Source organism: Heloderma suspectum, chromosome 7, assembly GCF_057233095.1.
Source record: "Heloderma suspectum isolate Gila_16-S chromosome 7, 16-S_ref, whole genome shotgun sequence".
Taxonomy (NCBI): domain Eukaryota; kingdom Metazoa; phylum Chordata; class Lepidosauria; order Squamata; family Helodermatidae; genus Heloderma; species Heloderma suspectum.
The window spans coordinates 14,966,414-14,989,352 of record NC_139464.1 but is presented as its reverse complement, the minus strand read 5'-3'; the positions used below and the strand labels follow the sequence as shown (position 1 = coordinate 14,989,352).

General features: G+C 44.6%; 1 protein-coding gene across 1 annotated transcript in view; it reads left to right on the top strand.

The window, feature by feature from the left end:
- The window catches only part of ST8SIA1 (ST8 alpha-N-acetyl-neuraminide alpha-2,8-sialyltransferase 1), a 133,623-nt gene that overhangs the window by 21,000 nt on the left and 89,684 nt on the right, over positions 1 to 22,939 (top strand). The window contains exon 2 of the mRNA XM_084809148.1: positions 18,217 to 18,361. Within this exon, the coding sequence (XP_084665274.1) occupies positions 18,217 to 18,361 (145 nt within the window). The remainder of the gene's footprint in view (positions 1 to 18,216; positions 18,362 to 22,939) is intronic.

Below are 22,939 nucleotides of genomic sequence, written 5' to 3'. Positions count from 1 at the left end.
ATTTGGTGCCTTCCAGGTGTTTTAGGTTACAACTTCCATCAGCCACAGGCAGCATGGCCATTTAGTTGGGGAAAATGGGAGTCGTCCAAACTGTTTGGAGGGCGCCAGGTTGGTGAAAACTGCCATACATTAAAGCTGTGCAGGGCCCCAGTCCATGCAACACTCTTGACTTAGATCAGGCCCTGCACCAGTTTCCTGCCATAAATCCCCCTTCCAGCTGCCATGTACCCAAGGGCCATCAAAAAGCTGGAGCCGGTGCTGCTAATAGCTGTATAGAACATCTGTGTTCAGAGGCAGCATGCCAACGGATACCAGTTGCATGAGCGGGATATTGTTTTCATGCTCTGTTATGGGCTCCCTGAAAAAAAATTGGCTGACCACATTCAGGGCTGGCCATAGATCAAATGGAACCCTACGTGAGGCGTGACTTTGGTGCCCCACCTCCACTGGTTTGCCTTCCAAATACCTTATTTGTCTGTGTCACAATTGTAGCCCATTTCATGACTTTGTGCATGATTTACCCCATCGTAGACAATACGTTTGGACTCGGATCACTCAGATGCACACCCATTTGGTAGCATGGGCGCTGATTGGTTGTTGTTGTTTTTAAAAACAAAAGTATTCATGCTGTGTGGCAGATCGAGCAAATCTTTCATATTTCAGGCTTATTTCTGAAACCTCACCCCAAACCAATCATTGCAAGAAAGCAAACCACAGGCATTCCAGTAGTGCTTTATTTTGATTCTCAGCAAATGGCTAAATAGCACAATCTAGTAAAGCATGAATCTCACATGTGCTGGTCTTATACCATCGATGAAGAACTGAGAAGCTTGCAAGAGACACAAATTAATTTTGACCTCCCCTTACATGGGCTTGAACGGCAGATGAACTACAGGGACACTCTGTACTATGGGGCCATGGGACACTGTTATTATGTTAACTCTGGAGGAAAAAGAGTCTGGCCAACAAATGAAATCATGGCAGACCATTGCCCACGACTTTACTATCCAGCAGAAACGACGCCTAATATGTTCCCACAATATTATTTAAGCTCAGCAGGCCCATACAAGCCACACTGGGGAGCAGCAAAAGAAGAAGAATATTGCATTCCAGGAGGAAGAACTCCTGCAACAGGAGCAATATTTTGCACCTCACACCTCTACCAATCATCCTGGTGGGAGCCAAGCTTGCAAGCAGATGGAGGTTGGGAACAACTCCAAAAAACCCTTAAAACATGTTTGAAAAACAGCAACACAGGTCAGCTGAAAGAAGATTGTCTTCCACCCTCCTGGCATGAGGGTGAAAGGAAGAATGTTTAGAGAACTGGACCCCTGGGACTTCTGTTCACGTTCACGTTTTCCAGCAAAGTGAACAGAGCATATTATGAAGAATCCTATACTGAACAGTGGTGTCCAAATCAAGCACAAGAATTTCCCAAGTGGTGTCGAGAATGAGATATTATGTCCCAGAAGACCCACCTGTGGAAGTGTAAATACTGCAGCACACACCAATCATAGGCAGGAATAAAATGGAGTTCTAAAGCAGATGTTGGAAGTCTGGGAAAGCTACGTTTTAAAAAACACGTTACTGGACCTTGGTGTACAATTCAAAACAAAGTACTAGGCAAAATTATACTGTGTATTCATATCAGTCCATCCTAAAGGAAATCAACCCTGACTGCTCATTGGAAGGACAGATACTGAAGCTGAAGCTCAAATGTTTTGGCCTCCTAATGCGAAGAGAAAACTCACTGGAAAAGACCCTGATGCTGGGAAAGATTGAAGGCAAAAGGAGAAGGGGACGGCAGAGGATGAAATGGCTAGATAGCATCACCGATGCAATGAATATGGACTTGAGCACAGTCCGGGAGAGAGCGGAGGACAGGAAGGCCTGGTATGCTATGGTCCATGGGGTCATGAAGAGTTGGACACGACTGAACGACTGAACAACAAATTCATTGATGCGTTTGTGTGGCAGTAAATCGTTAACAAATCCTGTGTGTAATGCAATCAGTAATTTAAGAAAATGGATGTCAGTTTTATTACATGCAAAAGATTATCCCTGCAAACAGCAAGGACCAAATTGTTATATACATTCTATCTCAGACCTGCCCCAAGCAGAAGCCGTTTGGATGACAAATGAGAAGTTTGAAGACAGTAGTCACTACAGAGAACGAAACATCTTGTGACACCTTTAATCAGAAGTGTAGCATAGAGAATTGGAAGGCTATTAAAAAGGGTGAGGGATTGACAGTGTCAGCCATCAGAACTCTAGCTAAAATCTCAGATATCAACAATAAAGAATTGGAAAGAGGGTTTTATGTTATAAGAGATCATCTAGTCTCTGCTGTTAGCGTCACCTTACATGACTTGCAGACCTTGAATGATGTGTTTATAATTGAATCCATACATGCTCATCTTTTGAAAACTGTGCTCTTGTTAAATCCAGGGAAAGTTCCTTGGGAACTCATAGCTGTTAAGGAGTTGCAACAAAAATTGGGAGTGTGAGATGATTACAAGAGAATCATCCAGCATTCCTCACAAGCCACTGTTTTCCACATACATAAATATAAAGAGGGAGATTCTGCAAAATCATTACCAAGTATCGCTACAAGGTGGCAAGTGCATTTTTTATTGACCATGCACATCCCAGAACGCGTGTTTTACACTAATTGGGAAATTGTTAATGTAGGTACACTTGTTCATGCAGGCCAATATTGGGCATTATCCACAATTGGCACTCCCTTTAATATAGTGACTTTGATATGTGGTGAGCAAAGATTTTTAGAAATTTTGGAGTGTAAAAATTATGTTTATGTATTTTGTAAAAAAATAATAATAAAAAGCATCCATGTGGGACAAATAAAACAGAGAGTAACTGTCCAGTTACTGTAGAGCCAATAGCAACTCCGTATGTGTTTATTGAACCCCTATTGAATGGATCCTACATTAATGTGGCTAGTGAATTGTGGCCTCCCTTGAAGTCAGAGGTGCTGGTAACACAAGCAGTCTCAAATGTGACCAGAATTCCACTTTGCTTTCCACTGCTGGTTGGAATTTTGGCTCACCTCAAGAAGACTAATATTACTTTATTTTCCACACAAGACAGTATCAAACAGATTTTAATTAGTGCTCAAGCCCAGCTTTTGCATTTGGATATTCATCCCGAGGATTATTCCATGTGGGTACATCAGTTAGCTCAAGCACTAGAATCCGTGCAGCCAGCTGCCTCAAATTTGGTACAGAATATTGCAACAGTCTCCACTCAGTTGAATTGTGGAATTGCCATCTGACATGTACCTTAATGCCCAGCCACTCACAGCTTAGGTTCCAGACAATTCAAAACCCTTTGTGCATACAATCAAGCCTTTCCTGCTCATAACCCAGAGACTTTGAACGCCTCTCACCCACAGCCTGTTCCTTTGGCCAGGACATAGCAAGAGAACGCTTGGTACCTGAAAATTCCACAAGATACTACAGCACTCATATCTTGGCTGCACATCAGAGCAATGAACTTGGAACACAACATTAAATGGAGAAAGTTTGCAGTGGCAGAAGGACTTGTTTATTAGTGGTCCCATTTGGACTCTGAAATGGGAGCTTGCCTCGTTGTAGACACCCCAAATAGAGGAATGGAGTGTATAATTTGTGATGGTTACAGACATAGTAATTGCTTTCTCATGTTTGGAAAAGAATCATTTCATTCAGGAAGAAACCATCGGGTGGTTATTGACAAATTACCACCTACACATTTCCCTATAGCTTTTTGTGTTCATGGATCTTCCTGTCGTCATATTTTTGCTGATTGGGAATCTCCAAATGGATTTGTTCAGCCTTTTCACCAACAGTATCTTGCCACTTACTTCCTCACTCAGATGCAGAGCGAGGGGGGTAGTTTAGAACACAGACCAAATTCTTGTGAGCATCCACATCACAGAATTCCCTTAGAGGGAGGAGGGGGTGTGGCAGATCAAACCAATCTTTTGTATTTGCATGATCTTACCCCTGCTGCTCAATTAGGAAATTCTGTAATCAAATGCCTCCAAGAGAATTCTGGAATTAAAAATGGGATTCCAATGCCAAATACCACCCAGTCTGGACTTCTCAACCAAGAGTAATTAAAATGACTTATCTCTGAGGTTTGCCAGATGAGAGACAATTGTACCAGACCATTAGAAATAGATCATTAGTACCCTTTTACTGTTTAGAAAGGGATCCAGATAGGGAGGTGTCAATGTTAAATCTGGGGTTACGACTTTCACTTAGTAGAGTCTCGGATAGTTATTAGGTCAGATGGGCCATCAGATAAGTGACCAAGAAGCCTCACCGGAGACCGTAAATATGAGACCGTAAATATGTAAGAAAAACAAACTCACAAGACAAGATGATGTCGAGAAAATATGTTTGTGTCAAAAACAAACTTGAAACATGTCAAAGAAAGCTAAAATGTTTAGATAAGTATGTTGGTATGCATATTAATCTTGATAAGAAACTTCGAAATTTGATAATCTTATTTAGACATATGAAGATTTAGAGTATCATAGAATCATAGAATAGTAGGGTTGGAAGGGGCCTACAAGGCCATCGAGTCCAACCCCCTGCTCAATGCAGGAATCCAAGTCAGAGCATCCCTGACAAATGGCTGTCCAGCCTCGTCTTGAAGGCCTCCAGTGTGGGAGAGCCCACCACCTCCCCAGGTAATTGGTTCCATTGTCGTATTGCTCTGACACTCAGGAAGTTTTTCCTGATGTTCAGCCGGTATCTGGCTTCCTGTAACTTGAGCCCATTCTTCCGTGTCCTGCACTCTGGGATGATCAAGAAGAGATCCTGGCCTTCTTCTCTGTGACACCCTTTCAAGTACTTGAAGAGTGCTATCATATCTCCCCTCAGTCTTCTCTTCTCAAAGGTTATCTTTAGAATCCTTGGATAAGAAATATAAACTGTAGTAAAAAATAGTTTGGACATATTTTATAGCATCGAAAAAGTATATAATGAAGACACAGAACATGCAACAGTGGAAGCTGTCCTTTAGGATCAGCTTTCCTTAACGTGTTGCCTGTAGAATCAACCTGGTAAGCTTGATATTGATTGGCTGGGAGGGTCCTATTGCCCTCATGTCCTGCTTGTGGGTTCCTGGTCGACAGCTGGTTGGCCAGTGTGTGAACAGAATGCTGGACAAGATGGACCCTTGGTCTGATCCTGCATGGGTCTTCTTATGTTCTTAACAGGCAGAGAGCCAGGGAGCAAGTCAGAGGTGGCATCTATTGGTGCCCCTCCTCTCCACCACCATTATCTGGTCCAAAGTGCGAGGCAGGTGAACAAGAAGGTTGCAATTGTTTTGGCCATACTAATGTATTTATATCCCACTAATACAACTTAATGACTTTTAACAATTATAATCCTATATTGTAAGCTCTATATGAAGTAGAATATGGAAGTTTCTTTCTTAGGGGCTGAAAATAGGCTAGAGAAAACTTGATCTAAGAAGAGGAACTGATGATAAGGATAGAAAGCAATAAACCTAGACTTTCCACCTAATAAAAGACAGAGAGAAATGAGTCAAGTTGAGTCATGTAACAGAAATAATCTGTAATGACAATTAACTCACAAATGTACAATAAAAGCATCTGTTGATATATTGGAGTGTGCCCTGATTATACCGAAGCATGACCAAGGGTTAACTTGCTCAGAAGATACCCTGAAGTCCATATGACATTTTATCTGAACTATGAACTTTTGATAACAACATTTGTCATCTTCTGTCAGCAGAAGATAAGAATATGTATGCATAGGTATGCTAGTTAAAGAACGGCAACTCATATCAATGTATATTAACTGAAGTTGAATTGTAACTACTTTGTAGAGTCTCATTCATCTACCGTCTCCTAAAGTCCTGCAGATCTCAGTCAGCTTGAACACCTGGTTAGAGACCTAGAAGGTAATTTTGCCTTAACACAGTGCCAGAGAGGAGGAGAAGTCCCAAGGGACTCTTGCTAGTGGGCCACTGCTGGGGTTTGGACCCTCAGCAGGTGCCTAGCCATGCCTACCCTTGACGCCAGCCCTGCAACAAACCCAGTGCCCAGGTGGTTGCTTGCACCCTAAATCTGACCCAGTTGATGGACTTGTGTGCCCTTGCAAGCATACACATGCACGTTTGGGGGCAGGATTGTAGGGGCAGGACTAAGTAGAACATTGTGACTTTTTTTGGAAGTTGTTACAGTAAAGCAATACAAAATCTATTTATTTACATATTTATTGTTTAGAAGATTTATATCCCGCTTTTGGATTGAATGCTTCTCAAGGTGGTTTATAATAGATTCTAATAATACATGCACACACACACACACACACTCACCAACTGTTATAAATATATGTGTGTGCACGTGCGTATCTCTGTCTGTCTGTCTATCTATCTATCTATCTATCTATCTATCTATCTATCTATCTATCTATCGTCTGTCTGTCTTTTCCCACTTAATACTTTGCTAGCTGTATCAAGCAGCTTTCCTCTTTTAGATCCTGCAGTAACAATGTCAGTGGCAAGTCCAAGAGGGAGATTTCTGCAGCCTGCATCTGTCAGTTTCTCTCTTGTCTGATGCCGTCACTGACAGTTACATAACAGGGACCTCACTGGCAATACATTTCAAGGTAAATCTGCAGCTGCACAGCGGATTGCTTGAGCCGTTCAGACCAGAAACTGTTTTCAAGGACTGTATTTTGGGTTGTTCCCTCCAGCTCCCATCAAGAAAATTTTTGAAGATGGAGAAGCAAAGTATTTCCAAAGGCAAACCAGGCAAGATAAGATGGATTCCAGGAATTCATCTAATGTCTTTATGTTACAATAGAAACAGGATATAAGTGAAGGGCTGTAGTCCAGAGATGGAACACACGTTTTTAATACAACATCCACCCCTCCCACTCCCCAACATCGATCCCTGGCATGTCCAGATTGTGCTGAAAATGTCTGAAACCCATGAGAGCATCTGCCCATCTTTGTTAAAATACCGGGCCAGATTGGACCAATGGTCTGAATTGGTTTAAGCCAGCTTCCTATGAAAAAATTGGAGATTTGGAAAAGGATCAGATTCCACACTTTAAACATGCTGTGGAGCCTTCCCTGGTACCTTCCATACCTGGTGCCTTCCAGAAGTTTTGGACTACAGCCAGTGGAGGCTGGAGGCTCTGATTTCGGCAAGGTTTGAATCCACTCCGGCTTTCAGTCAGAACTAGCCAGAGTTCTAAAGGAGTTATCCAAGGTGCTGAAACCCACCCCTCAAATTTTATTTATTTATTTATTTATTTATTGTATGGCACATTTACATCACATTACATTAAAAACATAGAGCATGATAAATATGAAATGAAAAATATAAAATATATACAGGAATATTACAAACGTATGTCTAGGTTGCAGATATAGTTTTTTACTTCAGTTGTCACAGCCGGGAAATCGGCAAAGTCTCCATTGAAGGCTCGGTTTTGACACTCTGTCACTATATGTTGGATAGTTTGTTTTTCAGCCCCACAATCACAATTTGATGATTTTGCTTTGCCCCGTTTTTACCCCAAAAATAGATTTAGCACCTTAGATAGCTCCTTTAGAGTTCTGGCTGGTTCTGACTGAAAGCCAGAGTGGATTTAGTACCCCACCAAAATCGGAGCCACCAACCTCCACTGACTACACCTCCCAGCTTTCCTGACCATTGACACTGCTGGTTGAGGCTGATGGGAATTGAAGTCTACAACATCTGGAGTGCACCAGGATGGGGAAGGCTGATGCAGTGCGTAAATGAGACAAAGTCCAGTTTCATACAGGTGAGTTCATTGGCTGCAGTTCCTTGTAAAGTCTACCGTTGGCCACAAACCTGGCTTTGCTGCCATGTCATCTGTGCAATGGCTTTGGATAGCTGCAGTCAACCTGGAATGCTGAGGCTGCTTTTCAGTTTGCACATTAATTTTGTAAATGTGAAAGGCAAACTGCCGGTATCTTAAAAGCCTTCATATGCATAGATGGAACAGCCACGTATAGAATGCTGTGGACAGTTTTGGTCACCCTGTCACATAAAGGGTACTATAGAGCTGGCAAAGGGGAAGGGTTGCAGAGCAGATGCTTTCCGTGCAGAAGGCCCAGGTTCAATCCCTGGCAACTCCAGGTACATAGGAACATCAAAGGTGCCTTATACTGAGTCAGATGGTCCATCTAGTCAAGTATTGTCAACACTGACTGGCAGCAGCTCTCCAGGGCTTCAGGCAAGATGGTTTCCCCCACACACACCTATTTGGAGATGCTGGGGATCGAGCCTGGGACCTTCTGTGTGCAAAGCAGGTGTTCTGCCATTGAACTACAGTCCCTCTCATCCTAGGGCTGGCAAAAGCTCGTGCCTGAAATCCCGGAGAGCTGCTGCCAGTCAGTATTGACAACACTGGGCTAGATGGAGCCATGGTCTGACTTGATATAAGGCAGCTTCCGATGGTGCTAAGGTGAAGAAAAGGGCAACCAAAATGACCCAGGTGCTGGAACACCTTTCCCACAAGGAAAAGCCAAATCAGTCTTCCCCAACCTGGTGCAATCTCACACCTCTGGAAGGCAAGTGCCATAATTCCTAGCTAGCATGGCCAGCCAGCTAGGAATGATGGGAGTTGCAGTCCAACACATCTGGAGGGGACCAGGTTGGGGAAGGGTTAGGGTAACGTATGTGGGGTGTCCTGGTTTGGAGAAAATAGAAGATCACTAAGGAGAGGACACAATAGAGGTTTATAGAATTATATTTAATTTCATTTGGAAACAGAAGATAGAGAGGTTTTTCTCCTCATATCATACCAGAACTTGGGGTCACCCAATCTAACACATGGGCATTAGATTCAGGAAAGACAAAAGAATGTGCTTCTGGAGAGAGCATTGAATACACTTGAGGAATTTGCAGCGACCGGATGTAACCTCTGAATACTGGTTGCTGGGGAACATTCAATGGTGGAGTGGGCTTTTAAACACACTCCTGCCATCCCCAGGATGAACCCACCAGGGACCCATGACAGCAAGATTTCCCCGAAGGTCAGCATCTCACCCCACAAGAGCAACGGAAACCTTTTACAGACAGGATGCCCAGAAAACAAATTTTGCGTCAATGGGTTATGAAACAGCGTGCTGTGGCACACATAATCACTACATCAGAATAAAAAATAATGCTTATTTTTTAAACACTGCCACCACCATTTCAGTTGTATGGGAAAGAAAATGTAAAATATTATCGTTTTCAGGAAAGAAAAAGGTAAAGTATTATCATTAGCACTGTGCTGAATTTTTCAACTTAGTTATTTTCTACCACTGGTTGCAGGGAGGGGAGAAAAGAAACTGCACCCAAAAATTGTGAGAAGTTTGGAGAAATTTCTCAGGGTGTAGTGCTTCAGTGCTTACCTTAGTGGAAGGGGGGGGGGTGCTGTCTTTTTTACTATCTCCCTCCCCCCCCCCCCGTTTCTGTCCTCACAGCCTCTCCGGCTGCTTGAGTTTCCCTGAAAGGAAGGATCTCTTTTTGATCATCCCAGGCTGCAGAACATGGAATAAAACGAGCTCAAGTTACAGGAAGCCAGATTCTGGCTGAACATCAGGAAAAACCTCCTGACTGTTAGAGCAATACAACAATGGAACCCATTACCCTGGGAGGTGGTTGGTTCTCTCATGCTGGAGGCATTCAAGACAAGGCTGGACAGCCATCTGTCAGGGATGCTTTGACTCGGATTCCTGCATCAAGCAGGGGGTTGGACTCAATGGTCTTATAGGACCCTTCCAACCCCTCTATTCTATGATTCCCTGGAAGGGGGTTGACACCCCTTTGCACAACACTTTCCGGTGTTGCTGCCTGCTGAATGCTTTCAATCAATCTACCCTGCCTGTGGTGTGGCATCCCTTACTTGTACAGATCACTCTACCACCTCAGGATTCTACCACCTCATTTTGCTGCATGTCATTCAGGGAATCAGCCAGGCCTACTGGACCTTGAGTTCTCAGAAGTTCATCCTTCTGAGAACTTTTCCCTGTGGCAACACACTGCATGGGAAGGTGGGTAGTATAAGTAATCCTGCCATTATTTCTAGCTGCATTGAAAAAAATCACAATTTTCCAAGAAATCCCTCAGAAGGCCGTTTTGAAAACCCCTGCTCTCTCCGGTTTTACCACCCTTCCTCTTGATAGGTCTTTTGTTGTGTCTGATGAGGCCTTTGGTGAACCATAATCTTTTGTTGAGTCACCACAGAAGAAGTGAATTGTCCTCTACATGGAAATACCCTTTCCCCAGGGTATTCTCCAGAGTGCTGCTAAGTGGCTTGTAAGATGCATAGTGGAAGGCTAAAACAAACAGTAGCAGGTTTAGGTGAAGATGGAAGAGTTCAAGTGTAGTTCAAGTGACCTACCAAGTGTAGGTCAGCACAAATCACAAACCTCCAGATTTGAGGGGCCGCTTAGGAGGGGGCTCACCATGAGCCCCTTGCCCTGCCCCCCACCCCTGGGTAGGGTTACCAGATGGTGGTGGCAGGAGTGATGTGACACAACAGCGTTTGGGTGAAGCCACTGTTTATACTTCCCACAGTGCCCAAGAGCCTGGGTGCACATCCTTTGCAGCCCCGAGGACCACATCGAGTGTCTGCTGGGGCGGTGAAGGCTGCATGTGCACGCACACACCACTCAAATCCTTTCTCATGCACCCCTCATTCTCACCCCAGCAGCAACAGAGCTTGGCCTTGCAGAAACAGTATCTGTTTCAAGTCACAGAATCAGGGTATTGAAGCCCACTCCCCTCTCCAGCCCCTCCAGACCCAATCACCCCCACCCTAATAGGGAAAAAGATGCTTTCAGAATGGGCTCAATGGTTCCTGCCAAAGAGGCCTTGTTCCTAGAGCATTCCCAGAGCATTCTAGGAAGCGGCCAAGAACCTTCATCCCCTCCTTCCTAGGATGCTTCAGCAACACTCTAGGAATAAGGCTCCTGTGGCAGGAACCACAGAGGCTGTTCCTAGAGCGTTTTTTCATCCCCCCTTTTTCAATGGTAGCAGGTGGTGCTGGGAGTCTGGGGGCAGCCAAACAAGATTGGGGGGGCACCTACAGCCCATGGGCTGCACCTTAGAATCATGGAATAGTAGAGTTGGAAGGGGCCTATAAGACCCCCTGCTCAATGCAGGAATCTAAGTCAAAGCATCCCTGACAGGTGGCCGTCCAACCTCGTCTTGAATGCCTCCAGTGCGGGAGAGCCCACCACCTCCGTAGGCAATTGGTTCCATTGTTGTGTTGCTATAACAGTCAAACGTTTTTCCTGATGTTCAGTCAGAATCTGGCTTCCTGTAACTTGAGCCCATTATTCCATGTCCTGCACTCTGGGAAGATCAAGAAGAGATCCTGGCCTTCCTCTCTGTGGCAACCTTTCAAGTACTTGAAGAGCGCTATCATATCTCCCCTCAGTCTTCTCTTCTCAAGGCTCAACATGCCCAGTTCTTTCGGTCTCTCTTCATAGGGCTTTGTTTCCAGTCCCCTGAACTTTGTTGCCCTCCTCTGAATCCTCTCCAGCTTGTCTGCATCCTTCTTAAAGTGTGGCGCCCAGAACCGGACACAGTACTCAAGATGAGGCCTAACCAGTGCTGAGTAGAGGGGAACTAGTACTTCATGTGTTTTGGAAGTTATACTTCTATTAATGCAGCCCCACATAGCATTTGCCTTTTTTGCAGCCACATCACATTGTTGGCTCATATTCAGCTTGTGATCTACAGCAATTCCAAGATCCTTCTCACTTGTAGTATTGTTGAGTGAAGTACGCCCATCTTGTAACTGTGCATTTGGTTTCTTTTTCCTAGGTGCAGAACTTGGCATTTCTCCCTATTAAATTTCATTATTTTGTTTTCTTTGGCACCCTTGCCCTACAGAAATGTCACATTGGTCATTGTGGAAGAATAAAATGGAACTCATTAGAATGCTGGATAAAATGGCTTTGGGGGTGGGGAGGTCTCTGGTCTTGCTGGGGTGCTGAGTCTTTAGCAGCTGCCCAGAAACACAGCATTCTGCCACCAGGCCCAGCAGCAATAAAGGAAGTCTATTAATGCAGAAGACACTGTGCTGTGTCTTCTCAGTTTGTAGGTTCCCCAATGGGAAAGTCAGTCTGTCAGGGGCTCCATTTGTCTTAGAATGGTTCAATCAAGAGCTGAGAAAAAATGCAGAACAATCAATAAGTGGGGAATTAGGCCACTGACCATTTTGGCCAAAGTGACTAAAAGCTGTAATGAATTCTAAGAATTAAGTCGTTAAAGGGAGATTGATCAGGTAATTACATGATCAGATACATTCATTGGCAGTAGATCCATTAGGAAATCCGATCGTTTATCTGACTCGGGTAATTCTGTTTAGACTCTCAGGCATTGCAGGAGTACGTGTATTGGGAGGAGAGATTGCAGAAGTAGGCATCTGGGGTCAATCACACAGTAGAGTCAGTAGCCATCATCTTTGAGAACTGATCCGTCTCGGAAGATGAAGGGAGAACCACATTGTCTGGTTGGGAGGGTATAGGAAGGGGTGTCAAGGTCCCCCTTTTCAGTGGGGTGGCCTGTGATTCATCTGAATCCTTGGGGCAATGTTGGGATCCAGATGCAGGGCACATGGCATGGTGGGGTGGCTCAGTCACACCATTCCACCACCTTACAGCAACGCTAGGAAGCCTAGAAGCAAGAACGGAAAGGAAAGGGGCAACCCCCACTCCAGAAATGTATTTATTGCATGGTGAAGTAATGCCATTAGCCACAGGCGGGCTGTTTCAAAAGGTTAGGGAGGCGGATGAAAATAAAATGCATGGAGAGAACTGTGAGGGAGAGGAAGGGAGGGGAGGGGAAGATATTCTACAGCAAGGCCAGCAGCAGATGGCAGGAACTGGAAAAGTTCAGTGGCAACTGAGACTCTCAGCAAGGTTCCTCAGAATGCATGTTGCCATCAGAGCTGGAACAAAACTACGCAAGAAAAGGAAAGGAAAAAGGTCTCATGAGCTTTTGAAATGGATGCAAATGATCCCCTACTGTATGGGAGACCACTGACGAGGTCACAGATGTGAGGTGAGGAAAAGTCTTATGAAGCTGTCTTATACAACCCCTTTTTCCATCATGGTTTTGGTTATGATTATTGGCAGCCTTTTACCACACTTCTCGGCCCAAAAGGTGCCCAGAGCAGCTTCTGTAAGATCAGTAAAAATGAGACAGTCCCTGCCCACAGGCTTAGAATCTAAAAAGCACAGCACAAAATGAAAAAGGCATGAGGAGGGAAAAGGAAAACCAGCAAACTCAGGCAGTAGTTCTTAGAATGCCCAACTGGAATGTAAACTGTTGAAGCCTGAGCTGGCTTCTAAGAAGAGCTGACCCTGCTTCTCTTCCCCCGCTCTGCTGCAGCCTGATGGAATGGCTGCTGCTAGGTGAGAGAGGGGGGAGCTGGATGGAGCTGGCTTCTTAGCAGAGCAAATGGGAGTGACCCTGCCTTGCTTCCTCCTGTTGCTGCTATCTGATGGAGTGGCTGCTGCCATAAATTTATTAAATATTAACCTCTCTCAACTTGATCTGGTGGGAGAGATAAGCAGAATGCTTGGTTCTGCATGCAAAGACTTTGGTGGAGTATAGAATGAGAGCCAGTGTGGTGCTGTGGTTAGAATGTTGGACTGGGACTCTGGAGATCTGGGTTCTAATCCCCACTCGGCCATGAAGCTCACTGGGTGACTTTGGGACAGTCACTGATTCTCAGTCTAGCCTACCCCACAGGGCTGTTGTGAGGATAAAATGGCCAGGAGGGGAGGATCATGTAAGCCGCCTTAGGTTCCTTGCAAGAGGAAAAACAGTGGGATATAAATGTAATAATAAATAAAAATGGGTGCCATAATCCATTCCGGGCATGGCAAAGGTTACACTGTTGACCGCTCCTTGCCCTCCAAGCAATGTCATATATGCTGTTTCTGGATTGGGCCTGGGAACCCACTACAACATGTCCCAATTCTCTGAGCAGAAACATTTCTAGGGCTGAGAAGACGATTCCAGTCCCCGCCGCTGCTCAAATGTGTAAACTCACTGGGTGATCTTTGGCCAGTCACTATCGCTCAGCCTCGACTAACTCAAAGGATTGTTGCAGGGTGTGTGTGAACCATGAACAGCCCCTGGTGCTTCTACCATGGAAGAAGAGTGAAACAGAAAGAAAACAGTACAAATAAAAGACAAAAAAATCTGTTCCCACTCCGAACATTGGATTTTGACCAGGATTTCAGCTGGGGATAGCACCAGTTCTGTGGGATCCCAGGCACTCATCTTTTTCAGCTCTGTCACAAGAGATTCTAAGCAATTCTATCTTTCTAAGCAAGTGCCAACTCAAGGAAGCTGACAGCAATTCAAAACAAAACCGAAGTAACAGAAACAATGTGAAATGCAATAAAAACAACGGAATAGCAATAGTAACCCCCCCCCCGATATTAATCCTTCACCTTTGTATGGTGCTTTCAAGTATTCAAAACGCTTCTTGTGCATTCTCATACAACAACCTGATCAGGTAGGACAGTATTATTACCCTCCATGTTGCAGAGGAGGGTGGGGACTGAGGCTTCCCTAAGGCCATCCAGTGGATTCATGGGAAGTCCTGATTTGTAGTTCAGTTTCTGTTCTCTCTCCCTTTCTCTCTCTCTCTCTCATTCTCTCGATACACAGAAATGTGAAGCTCTGATGTGCAGATCAGATGAGGGAGAAGTTTCATGTGCTGAAGTTTCATGGTTACCAGAACATAGCCATTAAAAAAAGATGGCAGCCGTAAAGGTGATCTTGTATCCCATGGTGTCAATCAGCCTTCCCAACCTGGTGCCCTCTAGATGTTTTGGACTTCAGCTCCCATCAGCCCTGACCAATATGGCCAATGGTCAGGAATTCTGGGAGTTGTAGTCCAAAGCATCTGGAGTGCACCAGGTTGGGGAAGCTTGGTGTACAGCAGGCGTGTTGAACCTCTTTCAGCCCCAGGGCTGAATTTAATTTCAGAGAAGCTCTTGGGGGCCAGGTTCCAGTGATGGGCAGGACCAAAGGCAAAGAGGATGTGGCCAAAAATACCAGCGTATTTCAGTTTAAAGCCCTTACAGCCAATAAGTAAGCCATAGAAGAGGCAGCTCAACTTTTTAGAGTGGGGGGGGGGGAACAGCGTAAAAGCCAAGAAACTACCAAACAATTGGCAGTTGGAGGAAAGGGGACAGGGTCTTCTGGGGAACCCCAGAGAGCTGGATTGGGAACCCAGATGGGGTAGATTTTGCCCCCAGGTTGGCCAAATTGGGCCCACATGCCTGAGGTTCAACACCCCCGGTGTACAGAGTGAAATCCACTCTGCAAGAAAGATTTGTTTTTAAAAGAAAATGGATAATAGAACACAAAATGGCAGCAGCCATCTATTTTTAGGTCCAGTCAACCAGAGCAGACTTGGACCAGGGGGCTTTTGTTCATAAACTGCAGACCACAACTCAGCCTAATGGAGCAATGCTGTGCTGCATTTGTTACCAAAAAAGCCCTTGTAATGGATAGTGGTCCCATTGTTCTTCAGCTCAAGACATGTTCAAATCCCTGCTTGGCCATGAGGTTCGCTGGGCTAAGCTTTGGGCTCAAATGGGGGAGGAGAAAGCATGTCTGCTTCCCTAGACTTAGAATCATAGAATCATAGCATCATAGAACAGTAGGGTTGGAAGGGGCCTATAAGGCCATCGAGTCCAACCCCCTGCTCAGTGCAGGAATCCAAGTCAGAGCATCCCTGACAGGTGGCTGTCCAGCCTCATCTTGAATGCTTCCAGCATGGGAGAGCCCACCACCTCCCCAGGTAATTGGTTCCATGGTCATATTGCTTGCGGGGCAATGGGCTCAAGGGAGTGCCTGCCATGGTTTTATCTACTCAGCTATCCATTGAGTGACTGAAACAAACAGGTTTGCTTTCACTTGTGCAGCTGGAAACACCAGCTTGCACAGCCAGGGTTGCACGAACATCTCAACAAACCCCAAATCATGGAGAAATTGACGTCTGTTCCCATTCATCAAATGTTGTGCATGCGAATGATTGTGATAAGATCCATGGAGGCGAATGTATCCTCTTGTATGACAGGGATAAGTCATGTGTACAAATGCATCAAAGTCGTGCAGTGGGCCCCCAGTGCAATACCCCCCCCCCAGTAAGTTCAGAAGTTGATTGAATGGAAGGGATGATGCAAAAACTCACGTTCCTGGCGTGCTTATTTGGGCTGTAGAAAATCCATATTGACACAGGCATCTTTTGATTTAAAAGTGCGTGGCAGAGTCTAACTGGTGTATTTAACAAATCGATTAGGCACTGCTTCTGGCATTCAGGCAGCATCAATCTTCATGCAAGGGAAGAGCAGGTGGCTTCCCCATTCCTCCACTGTGTGGCTATGGTAAATGCATTAAGCTGGCGCTCAGTGAAGAAAGTGACTGGGTTCGTACAACACACTAACCCACACTCAGTGATTGAGTATGTGTTGTTTGTTGAACCATGGGTTAGCATGTTGGCTGAACCCAGTGTGGCTTATTTTTCTCAAACAAGCTACCTTGAGAACCCATGGTTTGTTGTTGGGTTGTTCAGGGTGGTTAACAAGCCACCCTGTGGAAAATGTCCTGGGTTCAGACAACATGCTAACCCATGGTTCAACAACAATCCACGCTCATCCACTGAGTGTGGGTTAGTGTGTTGTGTGAACAGCCCCAGTATGTACATGAATAGGGTGGCCATGTGTCCTTCTTGATGGAGGGCGGTGCTCTGCTTACTTCATGTGAACTTTCCTCCCATTCTCCAAGGACTGAATGGCAGCAATTCACTTACATGGGAAAAACCTAAAGAGACACCATTGGTTTGAGACCAAACCTACCCTTTACCTGTGTCTAGGAAGAAGGACAGGTTTTCCTCCCTCTCAACAATGTCCCAGATTACAGCCTGTTTATGATGTCCCATAGAATTCAATGGGAGCCCGTGAGAACTGAGCCAGGCTCTATCTGCTTAGCTGCACCCCTTCATCTGCATGTCCCTGGCTCTGAATTTTGTTCTTGGCATGATGCAGGAGTGGGATGGAACCTTGAGCTTTAAAGAGCATAGCTAGACAAGAAGATTGTTTTTTAAAAAGGAAAAATGTAGCCATGGGGGGGGGGGGTTGAATTAGGGCCATGGTGCTGGTGGAGGGAGTGGGTTTGCCCCCTCCCCCACTGCTATTTTCCTGATATAAATTGCCCAGAGACTGCAATTTCCCTCCAAGGGGAAAGCGTGTAGGTACCATATGGCTCTGTGGAGCAAATATTAGCTCCAGGCAGGGAGAGGGATTCAGATTGGGAAAAGAACATGGGCAAAAGAGTTGAACCTCTCTCCCTTTACTGCTGCAGCCTTCTTCCAAATCATGCCTCCTCTCTTCTGGCTGCATTTGCCCCTTAAAACCTTGCTAAGATCTGATCATAGACCCCCCACCATCTCATCTAGTTGTGACCTTAAAATGTGGGGAGAATGTTGGCCGCTGACTGTCATTCCTTCTATTAATGATGTCTGGGGGTGAGTGCCATTCCTACTGCCGCCAAAACGCCACTATTCACATACAAGTGTGTTATAAGCAGGCTCAGGGGAACCCCAAGGTTTGCTGAAGTACCAAAAAGAAAAAAGAAAAATATTTAGGGGGCAGAAATCTGGGGGGAGGGGGAGCCAGTGAGGACTGAGCATGCTCAGTGGCCAGAGAATGCTGACTGGAATGGAGTGGGGTATCTTGTAAAAGGGCATGTCTGGCTGGCCAGAAAGATGCATTCACCACACCCAGGATCACCCAGTCAAAACTCCTCCGGCTAGCTTTAATCAGCCAAGAAGGACAAGGGTCGAGAGAGCCCGTAGTCAGGGTTGTAAGCGCAAACACCTTGTCCACGTCCTGAGGCCACAAAACCTGAAAATGATCCCATAATATCTGGCTAGGTGCCGCCTCTCATGCCGCAACTGGAACTGCAGAAAATGCAGCTTCAGGTTTGCTGCCAAGACAGGTGATTCTGTCCTCAATGTGCCTAGGAAAGGGATCACAGCGGGTGGTTTTGCTGATGATGCAGTTTCGTTGCAGGTCCCACTTTTTATATGAATTCCTTCTACCCAGCCTCTAAGCGCCTCTTGGCAATTTATCCAGCTCAGTTGTCGTTCTTCCTGTCCCCTGTCTCTTTATCAGGAAACTACTGAAAGACTGTTGTGATCCTGGTCAGCTCTTTGCGATGACAAAAGAGAATTCTCCGGTGGGAAAGAATCTCTGGTATGATGGTGAATTTCTGTATTCCTTCACAATTGACAACGAAACCTTCTCGCTTTTTCCAAAGGTTAGTAACAATCTTGTTCTGCTCTGCTGGGTGAATTTTTCCATTTCATCAGGTGCTTACTACACATGGACATCCGCAGGGATTTTTCCAGCCGAGTGGAGGTGCAAAGCATACATGACTAGCATCAGGGAACATGGTCTATTCCAGCCTTCCTCAAATTTGTGCCTTCCAGATGTGTTGGATTGCAAGTCCCATAATCCCCAGCCAGCATAGATGTAGTCCAACACATCTGAACTACAACCAGGTTGGGGAAAGCTGGTCTACTGTTTTTGGCAGATCAGACAACTGAGAAGTGAAGAGGCACCAAGTCTCCATTTTCTTGTGGAAGAATAATGCCTGCAGTTTGCCCCACATCTTGGGTTCGAGAGCTCTTCTACACAAGGCTGTTAATCGGCTTTAAATCTGCCATATCTGCTTTCGGTTTTGTCACAGAATTCAGATCCGAGTACTACACGAGGAATGTTTCTTTTCCTGCTTTTCCACTATATATCCTCTAGGTGGCATTGTGGTATAGTGGAGCAGTGCAAATACACAGGAAGAAATCGCACTTTCTTTCGGTTTTACAATTAAATGGTGCATCTCCCCTGCTCTAAAAAAACTTCCTGAAAGCGCTCTTTAGACACAGAAGCAAAACTGGAGGGTCACGATATTGTCTAAAGAGCCCATAAACAATGGTGAGTACGATGAGCACATAATTCATAGAATTATAGAATCTTAGAATAGTAGGGTTGGAAGGGGCCTATAAGACCGTCAAGTCCAACCCCCTGCTCAATGCAGGAATCTAAGTCAAAGCATCCCTGACAGATGGCTGTCCAGCCTCATCTTGAATGCCTCCAGTGTGGGAGAGCCCACCACCTCCCTAGGTCATTGGTTCCATTGTCGTATTGCTCTAACAGTCAGGACATTTCTCCTGATGTTCAGCCCGAATCTGGCTTCCTGTAACTTGAACCCATTGTTCCGTGTCCTGCACTCTGAGATGATGGGGAAGAGATCCTGGCTTTCCTCTCTGTGACAGCCTTTCAAGTACTTGAAGAGCGCTATCCTATCTCCCCTCAGTCTTCCCTTCTCAAGGCTAAACATGCCCAGTTCTTTCGGTCTCTCTTCATAGGGCTTTGTTTCCACTCCCCTGATCATCTTTGTTGCCCTCCTCTGAACTCTCTCCAGCTTGTCTGCATCCTTCTTAAAAATGTGGTGCCCAGAATTGGACACAGTACTCAAGATGAGGCCTAACCAGTGCTGAGTAGAGGGGAACTAGTACTTCCTGGGATTTGGAAGCTATCCTTCTATTAATGTAGCCCAAAGTAGCATTTGCCTTTTTTGCAGCCATATCACATTGTTGGCTCATATTCAGCTTGTAATCTACAAGAATTCCAAGATCCTTCTTGCTTGTAGTATTGTTGAGCCAAGTATTCCCCATCTTGTAACTGTGCATTTGGTTTCTTTTTCCTAGGTGCAGAACTTGGCATTTCTCCCTATTAAATTTCATTCTGTTGTTTTCTGCCCAGCACTCCAGCCTATCAAGATCACTTTGAATTTTGTTTCTGTCTTCCAAAGTATTAGCTATCCTGCCCAATTTTGTGTCATCTGCAAATCTGATTAGCATTCCCTGCATCTCCTCCTCCAAGTCATTAATAAAAATGTTGAAGAGCACTGGGCCCAGGACTAAGCCCTGCGGTACCCCGCTCGTTACCTCTCCCCAGTTTGAGAAGATCCTATTGATGAGCACTGTTTGAATCTGATCCTGTAGCCAACTGTGGATCCACCTTATCGTTGTTTCATCTAGCCCACTTTGAGCTAGTTTGCCAATCAGGATATCATGGGGCACTTTGCTGAAAGCTTTGCTGAAGTCGTGGTATATTATGTCCACAGCATTCCCACAGTCCACAAGGGAGGTTACCTGATCAAAAATGAGGTCAGATTCATCTGGCAGGATTTGTTCTTGACAAATCCATGTTGGCTTCGAGTAATCACTGCATTGTTTTCAAGGTGCTTACAGATGGATTACTTTGTAATCTGCTCTAGAATTTTCCCAGGGATTGATGTCAGACTGACTGGTCTGTAGTTCCCAGGTTCCTCCTTTTGGCCCTTTTGGAAGATAGGGACAACATTAGCCCTCCTCCATTCATCTGGCACTTCATCTGTCCTCCATGATTTCTCAAAGAGAATAGACAGCGGTTCTGAGAGTTCTTCTGCCATTTTCCTTTATTACTCTAGGATGCAGTTCATCTGGCCCTGGAGATCTAAACTCATTCAAAATAATTAGGTGTTCCTTGACCATATGCCTATTGATCTCAAGCTGCAATCCTGCCCCTTCCGCCTGTACTTTGCCTTTGCCAGGGGGGTCATAGACTTTCTTTTGGGAGAAGACTGAGCCAAAGTAGGAATTGAGCACTTCTGCCTTTTCCTTGTCATCTGTTATCATTTTGCCATCCTTATTTAATAGTTGAACCACCATTTCTTTCCTCTGTCTTTTACTATGCATGTATCTGAAGAACGCCTTTTTGTTGCTTTTAGCATCCCTTGCTAACCTCAGCTCATTCTCAGCTTTAGCTTTCCTGACGCCATCCCTGCAATTCTGTGCTACCTGCCTGTACTCTTCCTTTGTTGCTTGGCCTTCCCTGCACTTCCTGCATGTGTCTTTTTTTGTTTTCAGGTCGTCTCTAAGCTTTTTGTCAAGCCACATTAGCTTCTGTTGTCGTCTGCCTTTTTTTCTTATTGGAATTGTTTGTACTTGTGCCTTTAGAATTTCCTTTTTTAAAAACTCCCACCCATCTTGGACTCCTTTTCTCATTAGAGTTGCTTGCCATGGGACCTTACTGATCATTGTTCTGAGTTTATTAAAATTGGCTTTCCTAAAATCCGGGGTAAGCATTTGGCTACACTCGGCTTTTGCTTCCTTTAGAACCAAGAACTCAAGTATAACATGGTCACTTTCCCCCAGAGTTCCTGTAACTGCTACTTTATCCACTAAGTCATCTCTGTTGGTTAGGATCAAGTCAAGGATACCCGATCCTCTAGTTCCTTCCTCTACTTTCTGTAGGAGGAAATTATCAGCAACACAAGTCAGGAATCTCTTGGAGGGGCCATGTTTTGCAGAATTTGTCTCCCAACAAATATCAGGGAAATTGAAATCCCCCATTACTACTACATCATGCTTCCTTGAAACCTTGGCAATTTGCTTTTCAAAAGTTTCATCCTCGTCTTCTCCTTGATTGGGTGGCTTGTAGTAGACTCCGACCACCATGTTCCTTTTATTCTTTGCTCCATTTATTTTAAGCCAGATGCTCTTGATGGGGCTACCAAGCTCATCCTCCTGTACTTCTGTGCAGAGATATGTGTTTTTCACATATAGTGCAACCCCACCTCCCTTTCTGTTCCTCCTGTTCTTTTTGAACAAGTTATATCCTTCAATTGCTGTATTCCAGTCATGGGAGTCATCCCACCAAGTTTCAGTTACACCTATCAAGTCATAATTTCCCTCCTGTATAAGAGTTCAAGTTAGTTCTGTTTATTTCCCATACTCTAGGCATTAGTGTATAGACACTGAAAACCATGTGCTTTATAGTCTGGCTTTCTTCTTACATGTTTCTGAATACTATTATTGGGAGCTATTAGAGCTGTTCTCTCTAATTAATGCCTAGTGTAGAATAGCCCCTATTGCTTTTTTGCTTTTTTTAAAAAGTGAACACTAGGAATCTGGCGATCATCTTGGGAGGGGATCATTTTGGTACTGTGTGTATTAAATTGTAATCCATAATTTTAAACCATGAGTGCCGAAGGACAGACTATAAGTGCAGAAAGTAAATAAATAGACAATATATATTTTCTGGTGAATATTGGAGAGTCTATTCTGGGGATTTTAGGATTCTCTAAGGCACTGTCCCCAAAGAATCATTGTATCAATTTGCTTTTGGGAAGATGTGTGTGTGTGTGTGTTGTGACTATTAACTACCCATTTCTCAGGAGCTTTAGAAGCACGGGGATTTTAACAGAGAGAAAATAACACGATGCCAACATGTTTAATCAAGAAGTGATGTTTAATCAACATATTTAATAAAGAAAACATAGAATAAATGTCTGATCAATGAAACATGTATGCCAGAGACTTTTTGTCTCCATTGGCACACTCCCAATAGCAAATATTGGAAGCACTATTGCAGTGAAAGAAAATGATTAGTATGATTTCTTTAAAAAAAAGAGTATTATATTTTTTAAAGTTTAGAATAAAGTAAAATGTGCAAATCCTCCTATGTTGCTTGACTTGCATTTTTTACTTTGGAAAAGTTGCACACACGCTGCCCCCGGAAAGCGTTGGTCTCCTTTGGTTTGGTTTTGGGGTTTGCCTTATTTGGAAAACAGGAATTTGGGGCAAATCCTGAAATGAAAGAAAGGAGAGGTGTGAAATGATTTGAGCCATTTGGGGTGGAGAGAGGTGAGGAGGGGGCTTACCATGGCAGCTGGGGGCAGGGGACAATATCTCACATTTTTGTCTCCTTACTTTTAAAACTTGTTCTTTTAATAACCCTTCCAGCATCTTCAGTGCTGGGCTAGTACAGTTCTTTTTCTCTAACAAGAAGC